The sequence below is a fragment of the Clavelina lepadiformis genome, chromosome 1, assembly GCF_947623445.1.
Source record: "Clavelina lepadiformis chromosome 1, kaClaLepa1.1, whole genome shotgun sequence".
NCBI lineage: Eukaryota > Metazoa > Chordata > Ascidiacea > Aplousobranchia > Clavelinidae > Clavelina > Clavelina lepadiformis.
Genome location: NC_135240.1, coordinates 21,412,949 through 21,434,660, shown reverse-complemented (window position 1 = coordinate 21,434,660; position 21,712 = coordinate 21,412,949). Strand labels below are relative to the sequence as shown.

The 21,712-nt window shown below is 35.1% G+C and overlaps 4 protein-coding genes across 7 annotated transcripts; 3 read left to right on the top strand and 1 right to left on the bottom strand.

Moving 5' to 3' along the window:
• The first annotated feature begins 396 nt into the window (after window positions 1–396).
• LOC143468438 (large ribosomal subunit protein eL14-like) lies at window positions 397–905 on the top strand. The gene has a single exon (XM_076965655.1). The coding sequence runs from the start codon at window positions 439–441 to the stop codon at window positions 850–852; it is 414 nt and encodes a 137-aa protein (XP_076821770.1). The 5' UTR covers window positions 397–438; the 3' UTR covers window positions 853–905.
• Window positions 906–4,607: 3,702 nt separating this feature from the next.
• Window positions 4,608–7,762, top strand: LOC143460147 (uncharacterized). 2 transcript variants are annotated; one of them, XM_076957559.1, is made up of 7 exons: window positions 4,608–5,270; window positions 5,651–5,746; window positions 5,841–6,019; window positions 6,142–6,245; window positions 6,402–6,591; window positions 6,777–7,008; window positions 7,393–7,762. In XM_076957559.1, the coding sequence occupies exons 1-7, from the start codon at window positions 5,019–5,021 to the stop codon at window positions 7,528–7,530; spliced, it is 1,191 nt and encodes a 396-aa protein (XP_076813674.1). In that variant the 5' UTR covers window positions 4,608–5,018; the 3' UTR covers window positions 7,531–7,762. The 2 variants fall into 2 exon arrangements, with proteins under 2 accessions (XP_076813674.1, XP_076813665.1); XM_076957550.1 differs by having other exon boundaries at window positions 4,617–5,270; window positions 5,609–5,746.
• A 1,569-nt stretch (window positions 7,763–9,331) lies between these two features.
• LOC143461728 (uncharacterized) lies at window positions 9,332–12,063 on the top strand. 2 transcript variants are annotated; one of them, XM_076959578.1, is made up of 4 exons: window positions 9,332–10,242; window positions 10,786–11,002; window positions 11,123–11,304; window positions 11,446–12,063. In XM_076959578.1, exons 1-4 carry the CDS (start codon window positions 9,346–9,348, stop codon window positions 11,500–11,502), a joined length of 1,353 nt encoding a protein of 450 aa, XP_076815693.1. In that variant the 5' UTR covers window positions 9,332–9,345; the 3' UTR covers window positions 11,503–12,063. The 2 variants fall into 2 exon arrangements, with proteins under 2 accessions (XP_076815693.1, XP_076815685.1); XM_076959570.1 differs by having other exon boundaries at window positions 11,439–12,063.
• A 1,118-nt stretch (window positions 12,064–13,181) lies between these two features.
• LOC143468461 (acyl-CoA dehydrogenase family member 10-like) lies at window positions 13,182–20,777 on the bottom strand. Of its 2 annotated transcripts, XM_076965693.1 has the most exons (21): window positions 20,584–20,777; window positions 20,236–20,384; window positions 19,688–19,879; window positions 19,455–19,613; window positions 19,027–19,161; window positions 18,738–18,910; window positions 18,430–18,553; window positions 17,988–18,114; window positions 17,685–17,835; window positions 17,285–17,430; window positions 16,672–16,845; window positions 16,337–16,522; window positions 15,915–16,081; window positions 15,647–15,787; window positions 15,263–15,400; window positions 15,026–15,173; window positions 14,637–14,827; window positions 14,475–14,558; window positions 14,160–14,303; window positions 13,734–13,827; window positions 13,182–13,628 (listed from the first exon to the last, which is right to left on the bottom strand). In XM_076965693.1, exons 1-21 carry the CDS (start codon window positions 20,738–20,740, stop codon window positions 13,510–13,512), a joined length of 3,099 nt encoding a protein of 1,032 aa, XP_076821808.1. In that variant the 5' UTR covers window positions 20,741–20,777; the 3' UTR covers window positions 13,182–13,509. The 2 variants fall into 2 exon arrangements, with proteins under 2 accessions (XP_076821808.1, XP_076821817.1); XM_076965702.1 differs by lacking the exon at window positions 13,182–13,628 and having other exon boundaries at window positions 13,734–13,839.
• Window positions 20,778–21,712: the final 935 nt, after the last annotated feature.

Below are 21,712 nucleotides of genomic sequence, written 5' to 3'. Positions count from 1 at the left end.
CAACTTGTACACTTATTTCGTTAAAGTTTTGCCGCTTTTTCACCTTTTCTGCCTGTTCATGAAAAAAAATAAAAATATTAAACTTATTGATTCTGTAAGTTTAACAAAACAAATCATATTCATCATTTAAACTATATCAAACAGCTAAAACGAAAAAATTAAACTTAGACAACTATACATTCAATTTAAGTACCATAAATTCCTTTTTATGGTAAAATTAAAAGTTTTGCTGTTTATCAACACAGAGAAAATAATATATAACATTCAAAGTTCAGAATTCAGATTTATGTAATATTATTTCATAAAAAAATACTATCCTTCAAGCGTAGAAATAAATTTTACTTGAACAATTGTGAGAATATTTTTCCATGCAAGCAGCTGACGCGGAACGACTGTATGGGTCTTTTCAGAACGGAGGTGTGCTAGAAACAGACAAAAATGGTTTACAAAAAGTTTGTTGAGATTGGTACTGTTGTTTACATTACCCTTGGTCCAAATTCGGGAAAACTCGCTGCGATTGTAAATGTTGTTGATCAAAATCGACTTTTGGTTGATGGCCCCTGCAGTTCGGTGCCTAGATGTGTTGTAAACTTGAAGCAGATTCAACTTACAAAGTTTCGCATCACTATCCCGTTCGGTTCCCGTACTGGCACTGTAAAGAAAGCCTGGGAGAAGGAAAATGTGAATGCTCAATGGGAAGAAACAACATGGGCAAAGAAGATCGCGCTCAAGCAGAAGAAAGCATCTTTAAGCGATTTTGATCGGTTCAAGGTGATGAAACTCAAGCAAAAGCGTAGTAGAATCATTTCAGCTGAAGTTGCAAAGCTGAAGAAGCAACAGAAGTCTACCTAAAAGCGTTGTGACTTCATTTGCCTTACTGAGCTCAATACAGTAACATCATTGAATATTTTTTGTGCTTTCTTCGGCAGTTTACCAAACTAAAGTTTTGTATAGCTTCGTAGTTCTGCCCAGAAACCAGATTGGAAAGTTTCCGGCTTTTGCGTGAGAAATTCCTCGCGCAACAAGATGAAACAATAACTAATAGGCCTATACACACAATTTTTAACCACTGCACACTAAGCAAACTTTCCAATCTGGCACTGGAAATGCAGTTGTCTTCACATAAAAATTGTGCGCAATGGAGTTTTTTAAGTTAAAGATACATAGTGTTAAAAATTTAATATCGATAATATCACTTAGCTATGTTTATGATCTCCAAAGGCTTTAAAACATGTTAAACTTTTCTTTGAGCTAGAAAACAGCTTAGGTGGTTTTGGTTAATAAGTTTTTTGTGTGAAGGCTGTATTACCCTTAGAGAAAAAATTAACATCTGAACATTTTACTGGTATTTGTTTTGCAGGACTTTTGCCAAATTGCAATGAAATGAGATGCAAAGAATGAATGTAATATAAAGTGCACAATGCTTTTACATATTACACTATTAAGAAAACTAAGGGACATATACAACACTAATTTACGGAGGGTGAAGAAATGTCAAAATAATAGTTATTTCGACCTTTGCAGTGATTGATATTGGTATATACCTTGCAACCATAATGAAATCAGCAAACTTTGTCTGCCGAAAATGTATGCCAGTTGGCAAAATTGTTTTAAGCCATCATCAATACATCGAAGTAGTTTATTTTAAAAATCTGCCCACTTAAAAATACACATGTACACTGAAAAGTTACATATGCCCAAAACTGCTGGCGTAGGAAGTGCATTTGATTTCCGCTGTAGATCTTTGGCGGAAAGGCCCTAGATTTCAGTCTAGTCTTGCAATATTAAGCATAAATTGGTAACTTTGAAAATTTTTTGTTTCGTTGCTTGTCACTTGTTCAGTTGGCTACAAACACTAAATTAGCTCTGTTTGTCAGTACAATGCATTAGTAGACTGTAGACATACACTATACAGCACTGAAAATATGCAATATCAGCCACTGCAAAGTTTGAAATGCTAAAATTGGTTACTATACAGCATTAATATCAGTCTTCCTTGGTTTTTCTAAATTAGTGTTGCTTTCTTTGTAATGGAATGATCAGTTTTCGGTTTCTGTCAAGTGGTGTTGCTAATTCAGACCTGTAGACTGTGTTAAAATAACATAGCCTATGTAAAACAAGAAGCAGGTTTGTAATGAAGTCAATACTTTTTTTCTGATTCGAGTCAATATGAGTTGTGACTTGCTTTGACCTCAAAAATTTTTCTGATATCACTATGTAGTCGTTAAATTAGTTATCTTAGCGTCTTGGTTGTCCCCAAATAAGTGTGGTTGGTTCTTTCAGAGAAAAATATCTGTGTTTGTTACCTAACGCTAAATTCTTGTCTTTGCAGCTATCATACTGTGATTCGAGTCATTTTAAGTCATTGGAAAATGTGAGCCACTACAACACTAACAAAAAGTTTGGTACTTCATAAAATTAACACCATTAGTGATCAATTAGTTCTTTATTCCTTGCTCAGATATAGGATGCATAGATATGGTCTAGTGATAAGCTTTAATCAATTTCCTATGATGTAAGAGTGGATAACATAGCCTTGGAACTGGTTTATGGTTTATGTTTTAAATTTTGTGTGCTGGATGTTAGAAAAAAGCTTTGTGGACATGAATGCTTGTAAAATTTAGAAGTTTTTAATTAATGGGAATGTGATTGGGTAGCTCATGAAATGAATGCTTGAGTTTTTGTTGTGTTGCAACAATATTTGAATCAATGTACAATTGTACATACTGTCTCATTAGTGTAAACAAGGAATCAGCAATATCAAGTTAAAAACATTGACCTGACTTGACTTATGTCATAGTTTAAAAACTTTAAATTGACTCGAGTCAGAAAAAAATGAATTCATTTCAAACCTGATATAATGTCCTTTAAAAATTGTGAAACATCCAAAATTTGCCACCATTGTATCGAAATGCCTGCACCTTTTTTTCTAAAATTGTATCAAAATACTTTGTCAGTATAAAATTATGGTAATGCAGCCACTTAACCAATTTATGGTTATCAACCCTTGTCCACTAGCTTAATGTTAATTAAATCTATTGTTTAAAGTTCTTATGAATGCATTAAAATTCCACAAGATCACTGCAAGCAAGACATTCGTTTAAAGAAATTATTTATGCAATGTTATATTATATCCCAAGGCCTAGAGCCCTAGACCATGACCAGATATCACGCAAACTCTTACGCATTTTACATCACATGCTACGCTGACCACGTAACGTGACTTCGTATTGAACTAGTTCAGTGCGTAGGATTCAAACCACTGTAAAACATAAACTAGGCAACATATTTTTTAATTTTTTTTTATCGCATAAAGAAGTTGTATTGCAACTCACCTGTACGAGATCTTTCCAATGCCCAGAACGCTTGTAATTTAAAAAAGAATCAAATTTTCTATTGTTAAGTTTAGGCGATCGAAGAAATCTTGCCACGCATACAGCAACTCGGAAAGGGTGTATTATGGTGGGACAGGTAGAATACAGTATATGCAACCTTTGCAAATCCATGTGAATTGAATTTTTCGTAGCACATTCTAAGCCTAAAAACTTGACTTAGAAATTCAAAAATATCAAAACATGGTACTGTAACAACTATTTTCTTCTACCCTAGATTTTCGCTAATGTTAAATGTATCTGCAATAGGCCTTCAGTCTAAAAGTCATTTGTGTATGAACCTAAATTTTTCTTCAATAGTTAGCTACAGCAGATCTAAATAATGCTATACTACGAAAGAACAAAATATGTATCGATAAAGCATGGTGTGGTATGGCAATTTTGGATGATTGCTCATCGCTCGAGCACCGGTTACAGAGCTTGTCCATGGTGAAAGATCTGATTGATACGCATTTTTATTTCATTTATTGTTGTGTTGCCCGAATTTGAAACTGTTCAACGGAAGCTAGCATCGTTCATACCTTACTGAAAGGTAATACAACGGTAGCGCAATTGAGATTCTGACCCGGCTCGCAAATTTACGAGCCAGGCATAACAACCGATCCAGTTAATAAAGCAGATGAAAGAAAAAAATTTTATTTTGACTGTTGATGGAGCTAGAGCGCTTTTATAACAGCTAAAGTTAATTGAGAAAAAATTGGCAAGTTACTATCAAACTGAGATAAAAATAGGCCTACGTCAAATTTCGAAAAATGCACGTAACGTTTCGCCTGTAGGAACGTTGTTGGTATTGTAGCAGAGATGATTCTCGTCTGGCGCTGGCAAGTTAAAGTAATGTGTCTCATGCCTTTAGGAGGGTCATAACCAATGTGATTATGAATTGACCTTTGGAAATAACTTTGGTTTGTGGTACCAATTATAGAGCCTATACTGTACTTGTAGAGACAAGCTAAGCGCTACAGTACAATACTACAAAAATGCAGGCTATCTACGGCAGAGTGCCATTATTAGGATGACATTACAAGAAATCATATGAAACCATTTCGAAATTATGTAAACAAATAAGCCGAAATTAATTGCGAACAAAAATTAAGAGAATAAAAAATACTGTATAACCAAACCAAGATAATCGTAATTTTGCTGAAGTTGCCCGCAGAAAGTCCCTGTAGGAACGAACACCCAACAACACAAGTGTCCATAACAACGTTGTTTATGTCCTGATCAGCGACAAGTGGCAATGAGCCTAATGACAACCACCAATTTACGTCAGCAAAAGCACTGTCCAATTGTAACTGCAAGACGGATCACGTGAAAATGACCGGAGGTCCAAAAAACAAAGATAAATTTCAAGTGATGCCTTTTGAACCCACTTGGGTAAAGTGTTTTCTTGAAAACTATTTTGTTTCTTACCTCAAGTGGCCAGACTTGGCACGAAGAACTTCCTTCGTTAGCACTGAAGTATACATAACAAATAGCATTACACGCAAAGCGTAGTATAGCTGATTAGTCCAGTAAAGTATTGCAACAAAAGTTTCGTGCTAAAATGAAGAAGTAAAAGCTAAACACACACAAAAGTGCACTTGTTTGCTGCATAGCGTTTAAGTGGAAATAAACTTCCAATAAAAAATGTCCCGCGTTGATAATGCAAGCACTCGTGCGCCGTCAGTTATTAGTAAGTTTGAAAGTTGTGAAATAGAAGTCGAAAATACGGATGATGTTGGCAAGCCTCGCATGGGTCTCGGCTCAACAGCAAATGAAAATATCGCCCTGCGGAGAAACTACAGAGAAATGGAAATGTTGTGGAGAACGCAGAAGATATTAGGCGATGAACAAGTTTGGGTCCTAAAACTTATTGATCTTTACGAAAAAAGTGTGCAGGTAGGACAAAACGTAATTGCGTTCGAAAGCAAAGCTATACATTTAAATATTTGCAATGATACAATAGAAAGTTTTTTTCAAGCATCCAATTAAATTCCGCATTAATGCAAGGTTGGCTAATAAGTTACAATTTTGAAAGTGTTTTATATGAATATCATTTCTGTGCAAATAACTTTGTTACGTCTTCAGAGTGTAAAATGCATTTGATATCAAAAAGCTTAATTAATTATTGTCAGCTTAAAGTCATTGGAATATTTATTCAGTGAATAACACGCTGAGTTAGGCTGAAATTTTGCTTAACTTTGCCAAACAAATTACTCTGAGTTTGCTCAATTTAGGTAAACTACAAAAGGTTAACTAAACGTGTCAATCGAATTCAGTCTCACTTGACAGAAGAAGAAATTATTGAAATGGAAAACGATCTGAAAAAGAAGGAATTTGCAAACAAATACAGGATGATTCTACACAACCAGCAGGTAACAAAGAAAACCTGTAACAAAGCGTCAGTACATGGAAACTTTGCAAACATAATCATAACCGGTAATTATTGGATTTCTGTCGTCACAAAAGCATACTGAAAACGAAAACTCAAGCAACAAAACGAAGCGCGCGTGTCCTATGGATGTTATACGCGAAGATACGGAAGAAATCGTAAAGGACAAGGTTGTAGAAGCTTCTGTGCAAAAAGTAGACAGCCAAGAGCTTTCACAAAACATCAATTCGTCGCAGACAAATACCATTAAGCAAAAGTAAGTTATGCGTCAATTTCTACACAGCGTAACTTGCAAATGTTTTAGTTAGTATAATAAATACATAGGTTAAACATGTTCGTATCGAACTTACGGAATTTCTTAAATTCTTAAAACTACAGTTTGACACAACCGATTCGAAGTCAAACTTGTCAACCTCACTCGTCAAGAATTAACTCGATGTCCAACAGCAATAAACGACGGCCAGAAACGTCGCCCGATCTTGGTGGGGTCAAACATTTTTCATATTTCAAACAAGTTTTGATATTTCAGCAACATATTTTACAAACTATTAAAAAAATGTACATTTATAAATAAGTCTGTCAATAAGCAAACGTATATGAACACGTATATGTTTACGAACAAGTGATTATGTTTAAAGAATCTAGTGAGGCAATGAGCGATATCATTCCGAGTCTAGAAGGTCTGCTGGATCAGTTGCATAATATCAAACCCCAACAATTTTATGACAACCAACGAAAGCTCAAGTTGTACGACATAAGGTTACTCGGAGAAGAACTGGAAGCCCGAAAAAAGAATTTTTACAAAACTGTGGACAGGATAGTAAACTGGTGAGAATATTCAATTTGGTAATTGCTTATTCTACTTTCTTTATATGAGTATTATTATCTAAATTATTGGTGTACTCATGTTTTCTCATTATAGTAACATTTCATTAGCTTTATTGTTGTAAAAATGAGTATAGATCGCTAAAAGTTTATTTGTAAAAGTTATATTCGTTTATCGTCATTTGTAGGGATAAAAAAGAGCCGGAAGAGAAACCAGAGGAAGAAAAAGAAGAGAAGCCACGAGAGCGCAAGACTTCTTTCATGCGATCCGTTTTACGAAATTTTTCGATGGAACTTATGATGAAGACCATGCAGTACGGATGGGCGGATCTAGGACAATGCCGGTACTTACGAAACAGGGGAGGTGAAGATGATATCGATCCGTCCGGCGTAAACACCTTGGCTAAAGATACGATGAAGGTGAGTCGTTCTTGGTGAGTTGTAACCAGTAGTGGGATTAAAATATTTTAACATCCGGTTCTCTCACTAGCAGCATGCCATATTGACCGGGGGCCTATACATACGCTTGTTAACAACCGGTTCGCGGAAGTCATTAAAATTCCAAGAACCGGTTTGCACGAACCGGTGAGAACCGGCTGAATCCCTCCACTGGTTGTAATCAACGTCCAACAACCGTAACATAAATAACATTAACCAACCTAAATTTGAAGTCTATATATAAGCTATAGTCTGTTAGATGATTTTCGTATTAAAGTATGGGTCTCCTACATTTAATATTGGATGTTTTATTAATATTGGATTGTTTTATTTTTATTTACAATTAATATAAAAGATTATTTACAGATAAGGCTTGACCCAGAAGCAAAAGCGAAAGCTGAGACGGAGTTATCGTCAGGTGGCGCTGCAAATAAGCAAATTCAACCCGGATTTGACGAAAACGGCAAAATGATTCGAACTGCAGATTTGCTCGGCTTGAAATGACCTTTAAAACGTGTGAAATAGTTTTATGAAATTTTTGCACGGAAATTGCTATTCCAGTGTACAGTTACGTATCAACAAAAAAGAGTCAAAGGAAGTGTCAACAAAGGCATGAATCCTAGTGTCATATCCTAGATTGTTTGGATGTTTTTGTTCGCTTGACTAACTTTAATTTCATACAAATACGCGTGTCGACGTGATGTTTATAATACCTGAATTAAATAAAATCAAATCCAAAAGATCTACAAAGATATTTCAGAAAATGTATACAGATTTATTAACTGAAACACCGCAACGCTAAAAAACTTCAGACAAATATATTAAAATTTTAAAAATCTTTAATCATATATTTAGTTCAAAAAGTTCGTTATTTACATTAAAAAGATGTGTTCCTTTTCTCTTGACGAATTACAAATGCGTATTACCTGCCAAAAAGAGAGAAAATATAAGCAGGCCGATAGCGAAGAGTTATTAAAATAAATGAAAGGGCAATAACGACTCATTAGTGGGCTTTATGTCACATAGTTAAGAGAATAATGAAGTGAGATGACTTGAGGGTCGCTGGGAGATTCTGACAAAGTGTACCTTGGAAAAATCGACGATCGATTATCCGATTAGACGACATCAGAACGCGAGAATAAAGTATTGTTTAACGAAAAAATAATAAAACCATTTTTTCCCAGCGAAAACTGTGAGTAGAAGTTAGCAGTGCTGATATAGCTTTAATGTAGCAAATTTTAAAATATTACGCTTAAATACTTTCGTACATTCGTATTGAAGAAAAATGGAAGCATATAGCCTATAACCTATTATTTAAATTTACATTTTTCTACAATAACGCAATAGAATAGGTCAACAACGTTGCCAAAATATTCACTTAATGGCGTGCGGAGTTTTGTGCTTTGAACTTTTTTAAATGCGAAAAAATTTCTTCACAGTGCGCTAATTAGCATTTAAAAAATCGTGCCTTTTGACCAATCCGCTTCCTTTCACCACCCCAATGGTGGCATCACAAAGCGCATATGTCCGACACTGTTTGTTACGTCGTGGCGTCAACGTAATATTTTTTCTCTAAATCCAGCCCTAAAAGAAGTCTTCTTTGAGTTTTAGGGTGTGCTGAATGCGATTTCCGGCGTTAATCACAAAAGTAAGATTTTATTCGTTCAGCTAGGAAAAGAAAGTTCTTATGTATAGCGTTATTTTAGCAGTTAGTAAAACCTTCAGAGATTATTAGTTTTACTTAATTACTTAATTTAGAATTAATTTGTGTTAAACAATCATATACCGGTAATGGATTTTAAACAAGCAATAAACCCTCTTATAGATGATTGAAGTAGAAAAACTTGAAACATTATCTATTATTTCAGACAAAAAATCCATTTTAAAAATCCAGCAAGTGTAATGATGTTTTGTCAAAATAGTAAAGTCCTTTTGGCCATAGAAAGAGTATAAAGATTACATTTACCTACAAAAAGAACAAACTGTATAAAAGCAAGATAATTATAATTTATTTCTTCTTTAAAATATTGGTCCCTCGTAAATTTCAGCTTTTGCTTCGACCAGTGAGGTTCGTGTGAGCAAGGCAGGAATTCTTTTCACAAGCCTGAATTTACGAGATACGGGGCAAAATATAAATTATCTAATTCTGTTGCCATATAACTAAAAACTTGTTCGATATAAAATCAATGGAAAAAATGAGAGTGCGCCTATTTTGAAATGCTACGATTGTGTGAAGTCGCACCGTGAAAAACTAAACAATCACCATCGTGTAGAAAGTAAATATTTTTAAGATTTATAGCTTTTTTGTAGTCAGTAGAAATGTGCAAAGCTGGAGTTACCTCTGGTCAATCGCACGAGAGTAACTCCGCTTGTAATGAAAAGTCTTTTTGCTACGGAAACCGAGTAAACAGCCAAAATTGGCCGAAGCCAGTACTGTCTGAACACGGAGAGGTGGAACCAAGCGGTCAGAACAGATCTTGCAAACATATTGACTTTTATAATCTTGCTTACCAAAGTTGTTCATGGAAGCAGGATACCACAAACTCAAGCTCAACGTCATCATCGAATGATGTCACTCAAATACCTTCTGACTATTACGGACTTGACGAAAATTGTGGAAGAAGCTTTGATCCTAACTTCGTGGAGGCATCCACAAGTTTGACTGCGATTGATCGGGGATCAGCTCAACTTGAGCAGATACCGCTACCGGCCAACTTTGACAGATATGATTCTAAACTCCGCAGCTTGCAGAAGATTGTAGAAAGATGTGGAAAAGAGACCAGTAATAAATGGTGCAACTCCGAATACACCTGGGCAGACGACACTAGCTTACATGGAGTGCCAAAATTTTACGAAAAGCATCAGATCCAAAATGCCAAGTCCAAAGCCGAAGATAAAACGTCACCGGGCAATGAGAAGTGTGAAGTCAAAACTCGGAGTCTAAAGTATCAAAAAGAACAAAAGAAATCATTGGTCAAAAAGTCTAAAGATGGAAAGCAGGACAGAGAGGATGACGAAACAAAGGAAGTATCCAATAATAAATCAGACGATAATTCCGGAAGCTGTACTACTCCGAAAACCAAACGCCACCGTACACGATTTGCTCCTTCGCAGCTAACAGAACTAGAAAGAAGTTTCGCTTCCACGCATTATCCGGACATTTTTATGAGAGAAGAATTGGCTTTGAGGATTGGTCTCTCTGAGTCCCGCGTCCAGGTGTAAATTTTGTGGCTTTTGATAATAATGTTTAAATAATTTATAGTCACTTTTAATCAAAACATTTAGACTCTTAAGAGTAAATAATTTAACAATAGAACTGGTTTTAATCCGTACCAAATCCTATTTAAATTTCCCACTTCCCCATTCGGCTTTGAAACTTACAAGTTATTATTTTTTTTAAATACGACGCAAAAAATTCGCAGTAAATGTTACTTAGTATAGATCAGGGGATCGGTAATGGGAATCTTATATTAACGTCAACATTGATTTGTTATTATTCAAGTCGGGAGGCTATCCATTACTAACCAACCTGTCAGGCAGGACTGTTTCCTGTCACAGATGATGCGTTCATTTTAACTAAAACGGACTGGAGTAGATGTTACGAGATCAACAGCCCAATTAATAATTCATAAAACATTGTGGTTTTCCAATGTTTACTGTATGCTATTAGAAAGTAACGTAAAAATAATCTACTTAAGCCATTTGACTGAAAATTTACCTCATGAAGTTAAATACTGTTTTGTTTCAACTTCAATTCAGGTATGGTTTCAAAATCGAAGAGCAAAATGGAAAAAGCGTAAAATCGCTGATACTTCAAGCAACCCTTGGCCGTTCCAATCGCCATCGACCGCATCCGCGTTCAATTTTTCCGGTCAAATTTATCCGAGTACCCCGAACGTGAACTTGCTTGGTTGCGAGGGATTTTATTCTCTCCCAGAAGGCAACACGAATAACCATTGGCCTAATTCTATGTCAGGTTTGTGGAAAAGAAATTTGAAAACAATAATACTTCAATCCAAGATTGCTATATAAGAGAGCATAAAGCAAAAAAACATTTCCAAAACATGTTAAGTTATAACAATTTTTTATCTCTCAGGAATGGGAAGAGAATTCTCTTCAACGGTAGAGCCCTATGCAAATAGCTATATGACGTCGTCAACATATTCAGCGAACCCGCATCACGGCGACACGACGTCACGAATGTCAAACAGTCTGACCCCGAACGGTTTACAACAATCATCTTATCAGGAAAATTACGTTGAAAAAACGCACAGTTGTGTGAGTACAACATGTCCTGAGATAGTATATATAAAAACATTATAATTAAGGCAAAAAAGTATTGAGAAGAAGTTACAGTAGATATAGGCCTACTACAAACCCTTTCGTGGTCTTAATGCAACGTACATTTTCAGAACACAGCTCCTTTGTCATGCTTTCAGATGGACGCAAGTCAATCTGCTAGTTCAAGCCATGTGACCAGAAATTCCTTCAGCGGTTTTATTCCCTCTAATATATCTGGATACAATGTAAAGCCGATGTGATCCTTGTTTACTGCAGGCCAAAATACAATAAAGTACGAAAAAATCACATTTAAATGATTTGAAGCCATAAGCCGTTTAAACCTTTATTTGCAGATAGCGCTTGCAGTTTATGAGACTAAATATTATTAAGCGTTTCAAACGTATAAACCTTGCGTATTGTACTGTATGCTGTTCAAAATTTGTATATTTAAATTTTATTTGTACGCATCTCCGTCTCTACTAAATCTCCGTAGTCAATGTCAATTGTCAATGAAAAATCAAATTTATCTTCTAAAATTTTATTGGTAAAATGCAAAGGTATTTAAAGTGATTAAAAGTGTTTAGTGTACACCACAGATTCTTTTGGAGATTTTCGTTTTTTACCAGATCTTCTTCACACACAATAGCGCTTTTTATTGCCAACTGGAGACCTTGTGTTTTGTGGCATATGTGTGTTTGTGATTTATTTACATTATTTTAGACTTGCACGGTAGGTTTTATGTGCAAAGCAAGAAATTACCTTGTACGACGTACATGTTTCAAATTTGATGTCTTATACAAACAAAAAACCATGTTAGCAATAAAGTTTTGTAAATTTGCAATTAATTGTAAAATAGTTAAAATTGAAAACGCAAGTTACAAATTAAGAAGCATGACTTGATTGTTACAAATCACCCTTCTAGAGCCGAGCAATTTCGTGTCTGTGTGAAGAGGTTCCAAATTTGGCTTAATTTTAACTACAGCTCACCCGCAGAGTTGTTTTTCGCATCAAAACCGCTAAGTGCAACGTACTTATCTTCGCCTTCCCTAAATACGCACGATTGTGATAAAAAGAGGTTTCTACCATCGCCTTTAATTAGGAAAAGTCGCGCCCGAAGAAATAATGCAAAGAAGAAAGGTGAGAAAAAGTTCCGTTTTTTACATTTTTCCGCGTTGTGTCTATGAAAGTGTAAATGTAATATTATTATTAATATACATTTACGTATACAATCAACTTATGATAAAATACAATTATGGGCAGGTGAAGAAGATCCTAAAATTTTGAATTTTTATAAATTAACTGATTTAAAAAAAATGAATAATCGATGATATTATAAAGCAATGCAATACAGCAATATATTTTTTTGCAAACTCTAATTCAGATCATGTGCATCATAGTTCGTTCTTCAGTCAAACTAAACTATTCGTTCCAGATAATAATAATACAAACCGTGGTTCCGTCAACTTCTACGACGCAATAAACAACGTACTTGAGCGTAGCCGAGCGAAGCGATGCATCGTTTCATAATTAAAAGATGTCGCTTATTTGATTGGGTTTAATTGATGGATAAGCGATTTTTTGATAGCTGAAGATTTACCCAATATGCCATGTTTACACGTTGCAAATGCTTTTGATAATCCGGTTATCCGCTCCGCTACATCAAAAATTAAAGTAAACCGGTCAACTTAAACCACCAGCGCCAATCCTGTGACATATTATTACCTTCATAATATTAATATGTACTAATAGCAGGCATTTACTTTTACTGTAAAATATCCTGATGCGATAGCAACCCACATTTAGTCATACAAATTTACTCAAGGTAATATCTAGGCTACTAACTCACTTTCTCCGCTATAAATCATCGCAAGCTGTGGCATCAGGAAGAAGTTTAATTCAAGTCACATTGCACAGATATATAATTAGGAGTACCAAAAGCAATTATCAAACTTAAGCTATATTCTAAAAATCATACGACACGCGATAGGGAGCGTTTGAAATGTCATAATTGATATAAACGCACGTGTATATTTCTCAAACAATTTGCAACCGGTAGCATTTGACGAGGCTGAAGGGGAAATGTAAAAGTTCACTGGACACAGAATCCGGACCAACAGGGTTGGCAGAAGGTTTTCGTCATAAATTCATAAGTAAGTTTAGAAATACTGTATTACGGCGGTTATCAATCAAAAATCGCACTCTTCACTTCGTTAGCTCTAATTTCGCCAGTGTCCTCTCGTGGACTTCGTCAGGTCCATCTGCTATCCGAAGGGCGCGCGACCAAGCATAGAAACCAGCCATTGGAAAATCTCCGCACAAGCCTGGAAAAAATTTAACCGTTACTGTACCAGGCGTGGCAACATTACATCTGGAGTGACAAAATTGGCTATTGTCAAAACGAGAGCCTGAACTAGTTCAGTAACTACCTGCAGCACCAAACGCTTGCATAGATCTGTCAATAACACGACTCACAGTCTGTGGAACCGCAATCTTTATCATTGCTATCTCCTTTCTTGCCTCCTGAAAACATCACTTTAAAAACAGTTTGCTTTTAGAGAAATAATAGAAACACTAGGAAGAAAAGAGCTTGCTTTCAAATACCTTGACGTAACCTTTGCTATACATCAGTTGCAGTTAAAAATATTTCTTAAATGTTAATAAATAATCAGTAATGTAACTAAAGTATGTTTTAGCTGCAACTGTCGTATCCAATGTTACTTCATCATATATGAAATAGTACTAGTTCAATATGACTCGAAAAACAACAGTAAATATACCACACGTCGATAACAACGTGCAAGTATTTCAATAACTACAAAATTAGACAATAATTAGTTCTAACAAAACCGTACCTTATTTCCAACCGTGTCCATCATATGGGCAGTTTTCAGAACAAGCAAACGAGATTGTTCTATTTCAATCCGCGAGGTGGCGATATCGCGCAGAATAGTATCGCGTTCAACGAGTGGTCGGCCGAAAGTGACGCGCGTTTTAATCTGTATTTTGTCAAAGTACAGCGTGAAACTATTCAAAAGCGACAAATACTTGACGGCCGACGCCAAATTAAGAGGAGGCAGTAAAACTTTATGTTGGCTTTGCCTTAATTAACGTACTAAAAGATTTGAAGCCCAGATCCAAAAATAATTTACCAGTTACAACTCACTTACTCTTTCTTTCATCAAATCCAAGCAACGCTCAGCAGAACCGATCAACCTCATGCAATGATGAATTCTTCCTGGACCCAAACGGGCCTAAAGTAATAACATTTATGTTGGCATCGCATCTACAAACAACTAGAGGGAACGTAAATGCAATGTCGGACCCCTTACCTGTGCAATTTGGAACCCCGCGCCTGGGGCAAGTATGACGTTGTCTTTGGGGACTCTGACATCATCAAATATGAGTTCACCGTGACCAACTGGAGCGTCATCAAAGCCGAAAACGGAGAGTGGACGAAGAATCTTGATACCGGGCGTATGGGCAGGTACAATGACCATGGATTGTTGTTTGTGACGAGGTGCTGCGAATTTTAATAATGATGTTAAAATCGAGATATGTTTTACATATTAGACCGCTCATGAAATCCGTACTCGGATCTAAAGATCTGTTACATATAAACCCAATCAACTTGAAAAAGATATAATTGTAGTTGTATACAAATCGGTTTGATAAAACTTGTCATGTAGCAATACAATATGGATTAAAAAACATAAAAAACCTCCAACATCAGTTTTTCCCATAAAGATGATCACTTTCATCCTCGGGTCGAGAGCTCCCGATGTCCACCACTTTCTTCCATTAATCACGTATTCATCACCATCGCTACGGATCTCAGATGTAATGTTGCTTGCATCCGAAGATGCGACCTAATTGAAGAAGAATTCTCAATGAAGCAATGCACCCCAGATTAGACGGTATAGCAATCAGATCCCGGACATAATATGCAAACACTAACATCGGGCTCTGTCATTGCAAAACAGCTTCTTATCTCGCCATCCAAAAGCGGTTCAAGCCATTTCTGTTTTTGTTCTGTTGTCCCAAACTGTGCAAGGACTTCCATGTTTCCTGTGTCTGGAGCAGAGCAGTTGAAGACCTTGAAAGCAATTTACATGAAGAAAGACAAAAACAATTTCCAGTAAAAACAATACTTCCAGGAAATAACAGAATTATTGACAAATATGAACACAAACTTAAAAGCAGCAATGTTCTTTCCATTTCAACTTGAAGCAACTATGCAGCGTACAAAATTTTGAAAAATATCTAACATTTAGTTTTTCAAAGTTTAGATTTCGTCCATAAAGCGTTAAATACTGATGATGGGTAAGAAAACATAAGGTACCTCAGGCGCATAAAGCGATCTTCCCATAATCTCACACAGATAAGTATATTCAGTATTGGTTAGTCCAGCACCATAGTGCTCCTCGGAATGATCTCCTGGAGGAAGGAACAAGTTCCAAAGTCCAGCGTCTTTCGCTTTATTCTAGAAGATGAGAAATTAATCAAACGCAATGAAGAATTAGTAATATAAAGGTTACTGATAAAACAAATGTAGGAGTTATATCTAATAGGTATTTTTGAAAACTTTGCACAATCAAAAGCACCATTACTTTTATGTCTTCAAGATCAGGATGAGGTGTCCACCTATGTTGTGACTGATAATGGTCCCGGAATTTTTCTTCAGAAGGATAAATATGATCATCCATAAAAGCAAGCAACTTTGGATGAAGTTCTTGCACCTCATCACGTAGTGATTTAATATGGATCGGAAGCAAGCCTAAATTGGCAACAGAGAAAAAAATTGACAGCTAACTTAATTGTATTCATCATGCAGGCAATATACTACATTAAAACAAAAAATTGGCATGAAGTGCGCAATATGTGGAGCTTTTGATTAAAAACAGCACGACTATAATGGCAAACTGTTTACGACAGTCATATTTTCCGAATGTTAAGGTAATTAAGTTTTACTACTCAATAAACATTGTCAACAAAGCAACAATCAGAAGTCATGTATGATGTTAAAGTTTACCTTGATATGCTCGCGTACTGTAACTGCGTTTTGATCCGCTTGGTACCCCAGGAACATCTTGTAAAGGGTTTGGATTGACTTTGTTGAAAAGTCGGAATCCTTCTTTTGAAGCAAATGTCCATCCAATATCAGCCATACTCTCTGCTAATTTGCCGGCTTGTGATGCTTTATGTGAACTTGCTTGGCCTTAATCACAGGTGAAAATGCAAAGATTGCAAAAGATTTTTTTGTTATACATTGCTACAAATAACAATGTTACATAAGATCTGAGTTTTAACTGGTTATTATCTTACGGTAATTTTCGAATAGCTTAATTTTAAAATTTTAATTCTTACCCTGGGTAGATCGCTTATAAACACCTTGCAAAATAGCAGCAACTCTAAAGAATGAAAAAGCCATGTAAAAGTCAAAATTATCAATCGACTCAATCCCCATCTCGCGGCAATATTTTGACACAAGTTCATCTTGAGAAGGAATTCCAAGCTCATGAATGTTCACTCCTTTTAAGCCTTTAAAAAATCAGAAAACATAAAATACTATGTTTAAACTTCATTCTCTTAGTCACAAAACATTTGTAGAAGAAATGTGTTATCTAAGAAAGCAGTAGCTTAAAAGTAATAAATGCTAAGCAAAGAAAAATAGAAAAATAGAAAAAAAATGAATAGAGTGTAAAATAGTTAGATAGTAGAATGTAGATGTTTAATCTAGAAAACTTGCAATTGTAAACACTTCAAATAGCTAGTCAACTGATCCGCAAACAAAATTGATGCATTTGTTATGTCATTTTAGTGAATTCCAAAATATACCATTTCGTCAATTACTTGGATCCACAAGTTACAACTAGATCAAGAAACATTTTTTAGGTTAAAGCAGGTGTTCTAAACTGCGGGTAAACTTACCCTTTTAAAGTATATTTTTATCTATCTGAGCGGTAAATTGTTCATTTACCTGCTAGAATCGGAAAATGTTGTGGTAAAGAATATGGCAGGCAGCAATACGCAAGATCAGAAATGGGATCCCCAAGTGTCGATAACTCCCAATCTAAAACTGCCAAAACTTCAGGTCTATCACGACGATAAATAAGGTTGTCAACTCTGCAAAATAACAATGTGATCGCTCTGCAAAAGCTACAGAATATTTTGCTTTAAAAATTCAACCATGTGCAGAAACAGAAGAAGTAGATGTTCTGTACATAAATTAACAAATATGTAACATTACAAATGAAAAAATGCAGAAGTTGGTTGCATTTTATGTTGTATATCATTATTACGTCAGTTTAAAAACTGTACCCTGTTCATGAAAGAAACAAATATGGAAACCTGCTTAATTGTTTAACTATAAGCAAAACCTGAAATCCCCATGAACCACTGATGTTGTTTCATTTTGTGGAATATGGATTGGAAGCCATTCCATCAACCTATCCATGCTTGGTATGTTGTGTGTCTCACTTGCATTGTACTGTTTACTCCAGGTTGAAACTTGGCGTTGAACATAGTTACCTTGGAAAGCAATCATACTTTTTTATTATTTTTGAAAGCACTTATGCAATTCCTGTTGCAACCCAAAAAAACAACACATTTGCAAAAAGGATTTGCAAATCAAATTGCAAGAGGTGTCATTCTCAATTGCAAGTAAGTAAAATTATGCTCACCTATTTTGCCATAGTTGCTCAAACCAGCTCTGTCAATGTCCACTTGGTGAATTGCACAAAGTGTTTCCATCATCCTGTCATAGATTTGACTCCGCATTGCAGGAGACATCCCTGGCAAAGAGGGGTTCTACAAAAAGTCAATTATAAAGAATAAATCAATTCAATAATTTATTTACCATAAGGTGGGAAAAGTTGAAGTTGTGCAATTGTTACCATGATTGCAACCAAGCGGTATTTATTTATTCAAATTTCAACGCCAATTTCCGAACCACAAAACCTCTTTACAGAAGAATTAAAAATAGACCATAAAAGTTAAAGTTTAAACAAAACTAAGTCATGTGGAAAAACAGGTTACGTTATAAAAACTAATCATTATCCACATGACAAGAAACACCAATTAATGGAAAAAACACTGAACTAAATTTCACAGCTACAGTATTACAGTGTATGTGTTGCCCTCAACAAATTCCATAACATAGAATGGAGTCCCAATAATGCTGCTGTCTTCACAGAGATCGAGAAGAGGAGGAACAGGAACTCCATGTTTTCCAAGTGCATCCATGACTCTATTTAATGTACAGAAATATGGTAACTTTGTGTAACAAAAACTTTAGAAGTTTAAAATCAAAACAATTTGCATTAAAATCAAAAAAACGTTCCTCTGAAACTTTTAAATTTTAATTTGGCGTTAAGATATATCTTTACAGTCTTACTGCAGTGTATTACAGAAAAATGTTATAAAAACTGAACCTGTACTCCCTTTCTACTGCATGTGCAGAAGGTAAGAGTTTGCCTGGTGGCTTCTTTCTCAAAACAAGTTTCTTTTTATGTGGACCAGGGTCAATCAGATAGGTGGGGTTTGATTGTCCATGACTAAATTGCCTGATTTCAGGTTCATGGGTCAAGTTTAAGCTTAGCTTATCCTTCATGCAAAAAACACAGTAATTCAAACCAACAATGCCAACTTAATACTTCAATAAAACAACATGAATGTGAATACACATTAACATATATAGACCATAAACAAAAAATTACTAACATTCAGGTATTTGGTTAAACTTTTTAGTGGAATCTCCATATCTTTTTTGACAGATTTTGTCCCTTTTCTAGTACTATTGAGAGGTATTTTAAGAAGTTCTTCCAGTTCATTGATAGCAACATAAGCATCTTCAACCTGAAAGAGTATGAAAAAAGCAATCACTCATTTTTCTCAAACTGCACCTTTTGTATATTTGACGAGTTTATAAAACGTGAAGAATAAAAACCCATGTTCTTGACATTGTTCTTACCGACAATTTGAAATTTTGGTTTAAATTGTATATGCAGCGTTAGGTTTTTTGTGTTAGTAGTCAATTAGGTGTTATAGCTCAGAGTAGGGTTTAGTTTGATGGAAACGAGACCAAATGGCTCTGTCAATGCTAAAGGTTGCCGACACCTGCTCTAAGTGGTAGCCTAAGTTGCGCTTACCTTAATGCAATAAATTCCAAGGCTCTTAGCGGCAGTCAGATTTGGCTGCATGTCATCCAAGAAAATACTTTCTTCGGGCTTCACTTGCAGCTTATTCAAGCACAAATTATAAATAGGATAGTTCGGTTTATTTACGCCAGCCAAGGCAGACTCAATAACCTGCCAGAAACAAAATTTCAATTTGAATAATAAGTCATGTTAAAATAAAGGCGACAATTTGAGGCAACACTTACAACATCAAATCTGTTTTTTTCAAATGGCAACAGTGTCTCCCCACTTGCAGTTTTCCAGTTATTTGTCAATAATGCTGTTTTGTACCCATATTGTCGAAGACAATCCACAGCATCTAAGACTTCAGGAATGGGAGATTTCATGCCATCTTCTAAATATTGCAGAAAATCCTTTACATCAATTGGCCTTCCAGCCTGCAAGGAAACAAAAAGTTGATCAAGTATAACACCAATAAGCTTCTCTTTTAGAAAAAGCACTCTTGTGAACATAGCACATTTAACCAACAGCAGATATACATCTTTTATGATATAACTGGGTTGCAACATATATACATACTACACACGATAAATGCACAATATGAACACAAGAGCCAAAACAACAGAAAACATACTTAATATCTTTTCTAAACGTTTGTATAATAAATAAGTTTTCTATTGTTTAGCTATAGTGTGTGTTCAGCGTATGAGTCATAACGACCAACACTTTCTCCTTTCTGATACACATTGTTAAATGATTTCTCTGTAAATATCATGCACAAAAAAAGGCTTACTGTAATTGTACATTCTTCACTAAAAACTTCACCAAACCGAGCTGAATTCAGCACACCAATTTCCAACTTAGGCCATGCTCCCTTTTCACCATAATCTTTGATGGCTTTCCATATGGTACCAGCAGGAATGTTTTTTACAGATTCGTATTCTGGGAGAATGCACACAAGTTAGTTATATCCAAAGTAAAACAAAATGTTTAAAACGAAAATGAATCAACCGTGACTGTAAAAATCACAAAGATACCTCCAAAGTGTTCTAAAGGTTAAAATTAATGTAGAAATAGTTTGGAACAAAAAAATCATGCAAAGAATGTTCCTTGATAAATAATTTAATGTAAAAAATCTAACCCTTTGTCATAGGAAAGGGACTTGGAAGCACGACACCACCCATGTCGAAGATGACTGCTCGAAATTTGCATCTTACGGATTGAACAGAATGGCTGTACAAAACACGACTAAGAATGCTCTTGTTGCCAACTGTAAACACATGCCGACTTATACTCATAGTCACCACAGTTTATATCCACAACAATTTAGTTTCAGTTTCTATAAAAACAGATAAAAAAATACAAAAATAAAACAACTACAAACACCAACGCTACATGCAGATGTAACCAAAATATTCCATTCACATGGGTAAGACAAGGATAAACAAAGAAAAACTGCAATATATAATAGCTGATACTTTTATCACTTTTTTGTCTAAACATCCATTACAAATTAACAAACAAAATTTGACATCCACCCATAAACAATCAAGAATTTTGTATAAATTTTTTACTTTTGCATTGTCAGTTTTCGTCAAAAGCAATCATGCTTATGGATGGATTGTAAGAACAATGAGTGCGCAGACAAATCAAGTCTCTGTTTGTTATTAACTAATGTAAGATGTTTATGAATACAAGAAAAGCGCTAACGGGACTTACCCATTGTTAAGAAAATTTTAATCAGCTGTTTTAAAAAAGAAATTAGGTGAAAAATTGTTTAATTCCGTTATATTTAACCTGGGCAAAAAATGTTGGACTCAAGTTGAAACTCAGCATTACAAAAAAATTTTTTAAATCTTTTTACTTGCTCACAAAAACAAGTGGCTTGTAATACGTATTTCTATTTATTGATATCTAATATAATATTTCACCTTTAAAGAAAACAGTATTTGTATTCATAATTACAGTTTTTCCATCTAAAAACTTTTTCAACTACGCAAAATAAATATAAATTTTTAAAATCTTGCAACATTTCAGATTATTTTTATTAGCTATTGATAATATTAATATGAAACGCATTCAACCATGATGGCTACCGCTTCATATAATGTTTTATATTGTTATAGCAACAGCATAGCTTTTGTGTTACAAAATGTTTTTAACTTGGTTGGGTCGTGAGGAGGTAAATTGATCATTGTTTTCTAATTTTATCAGAATTTAATGGTTATTTACATACTTTGCAGTAAAATTTGTAGGTGTAAGAAATTTAA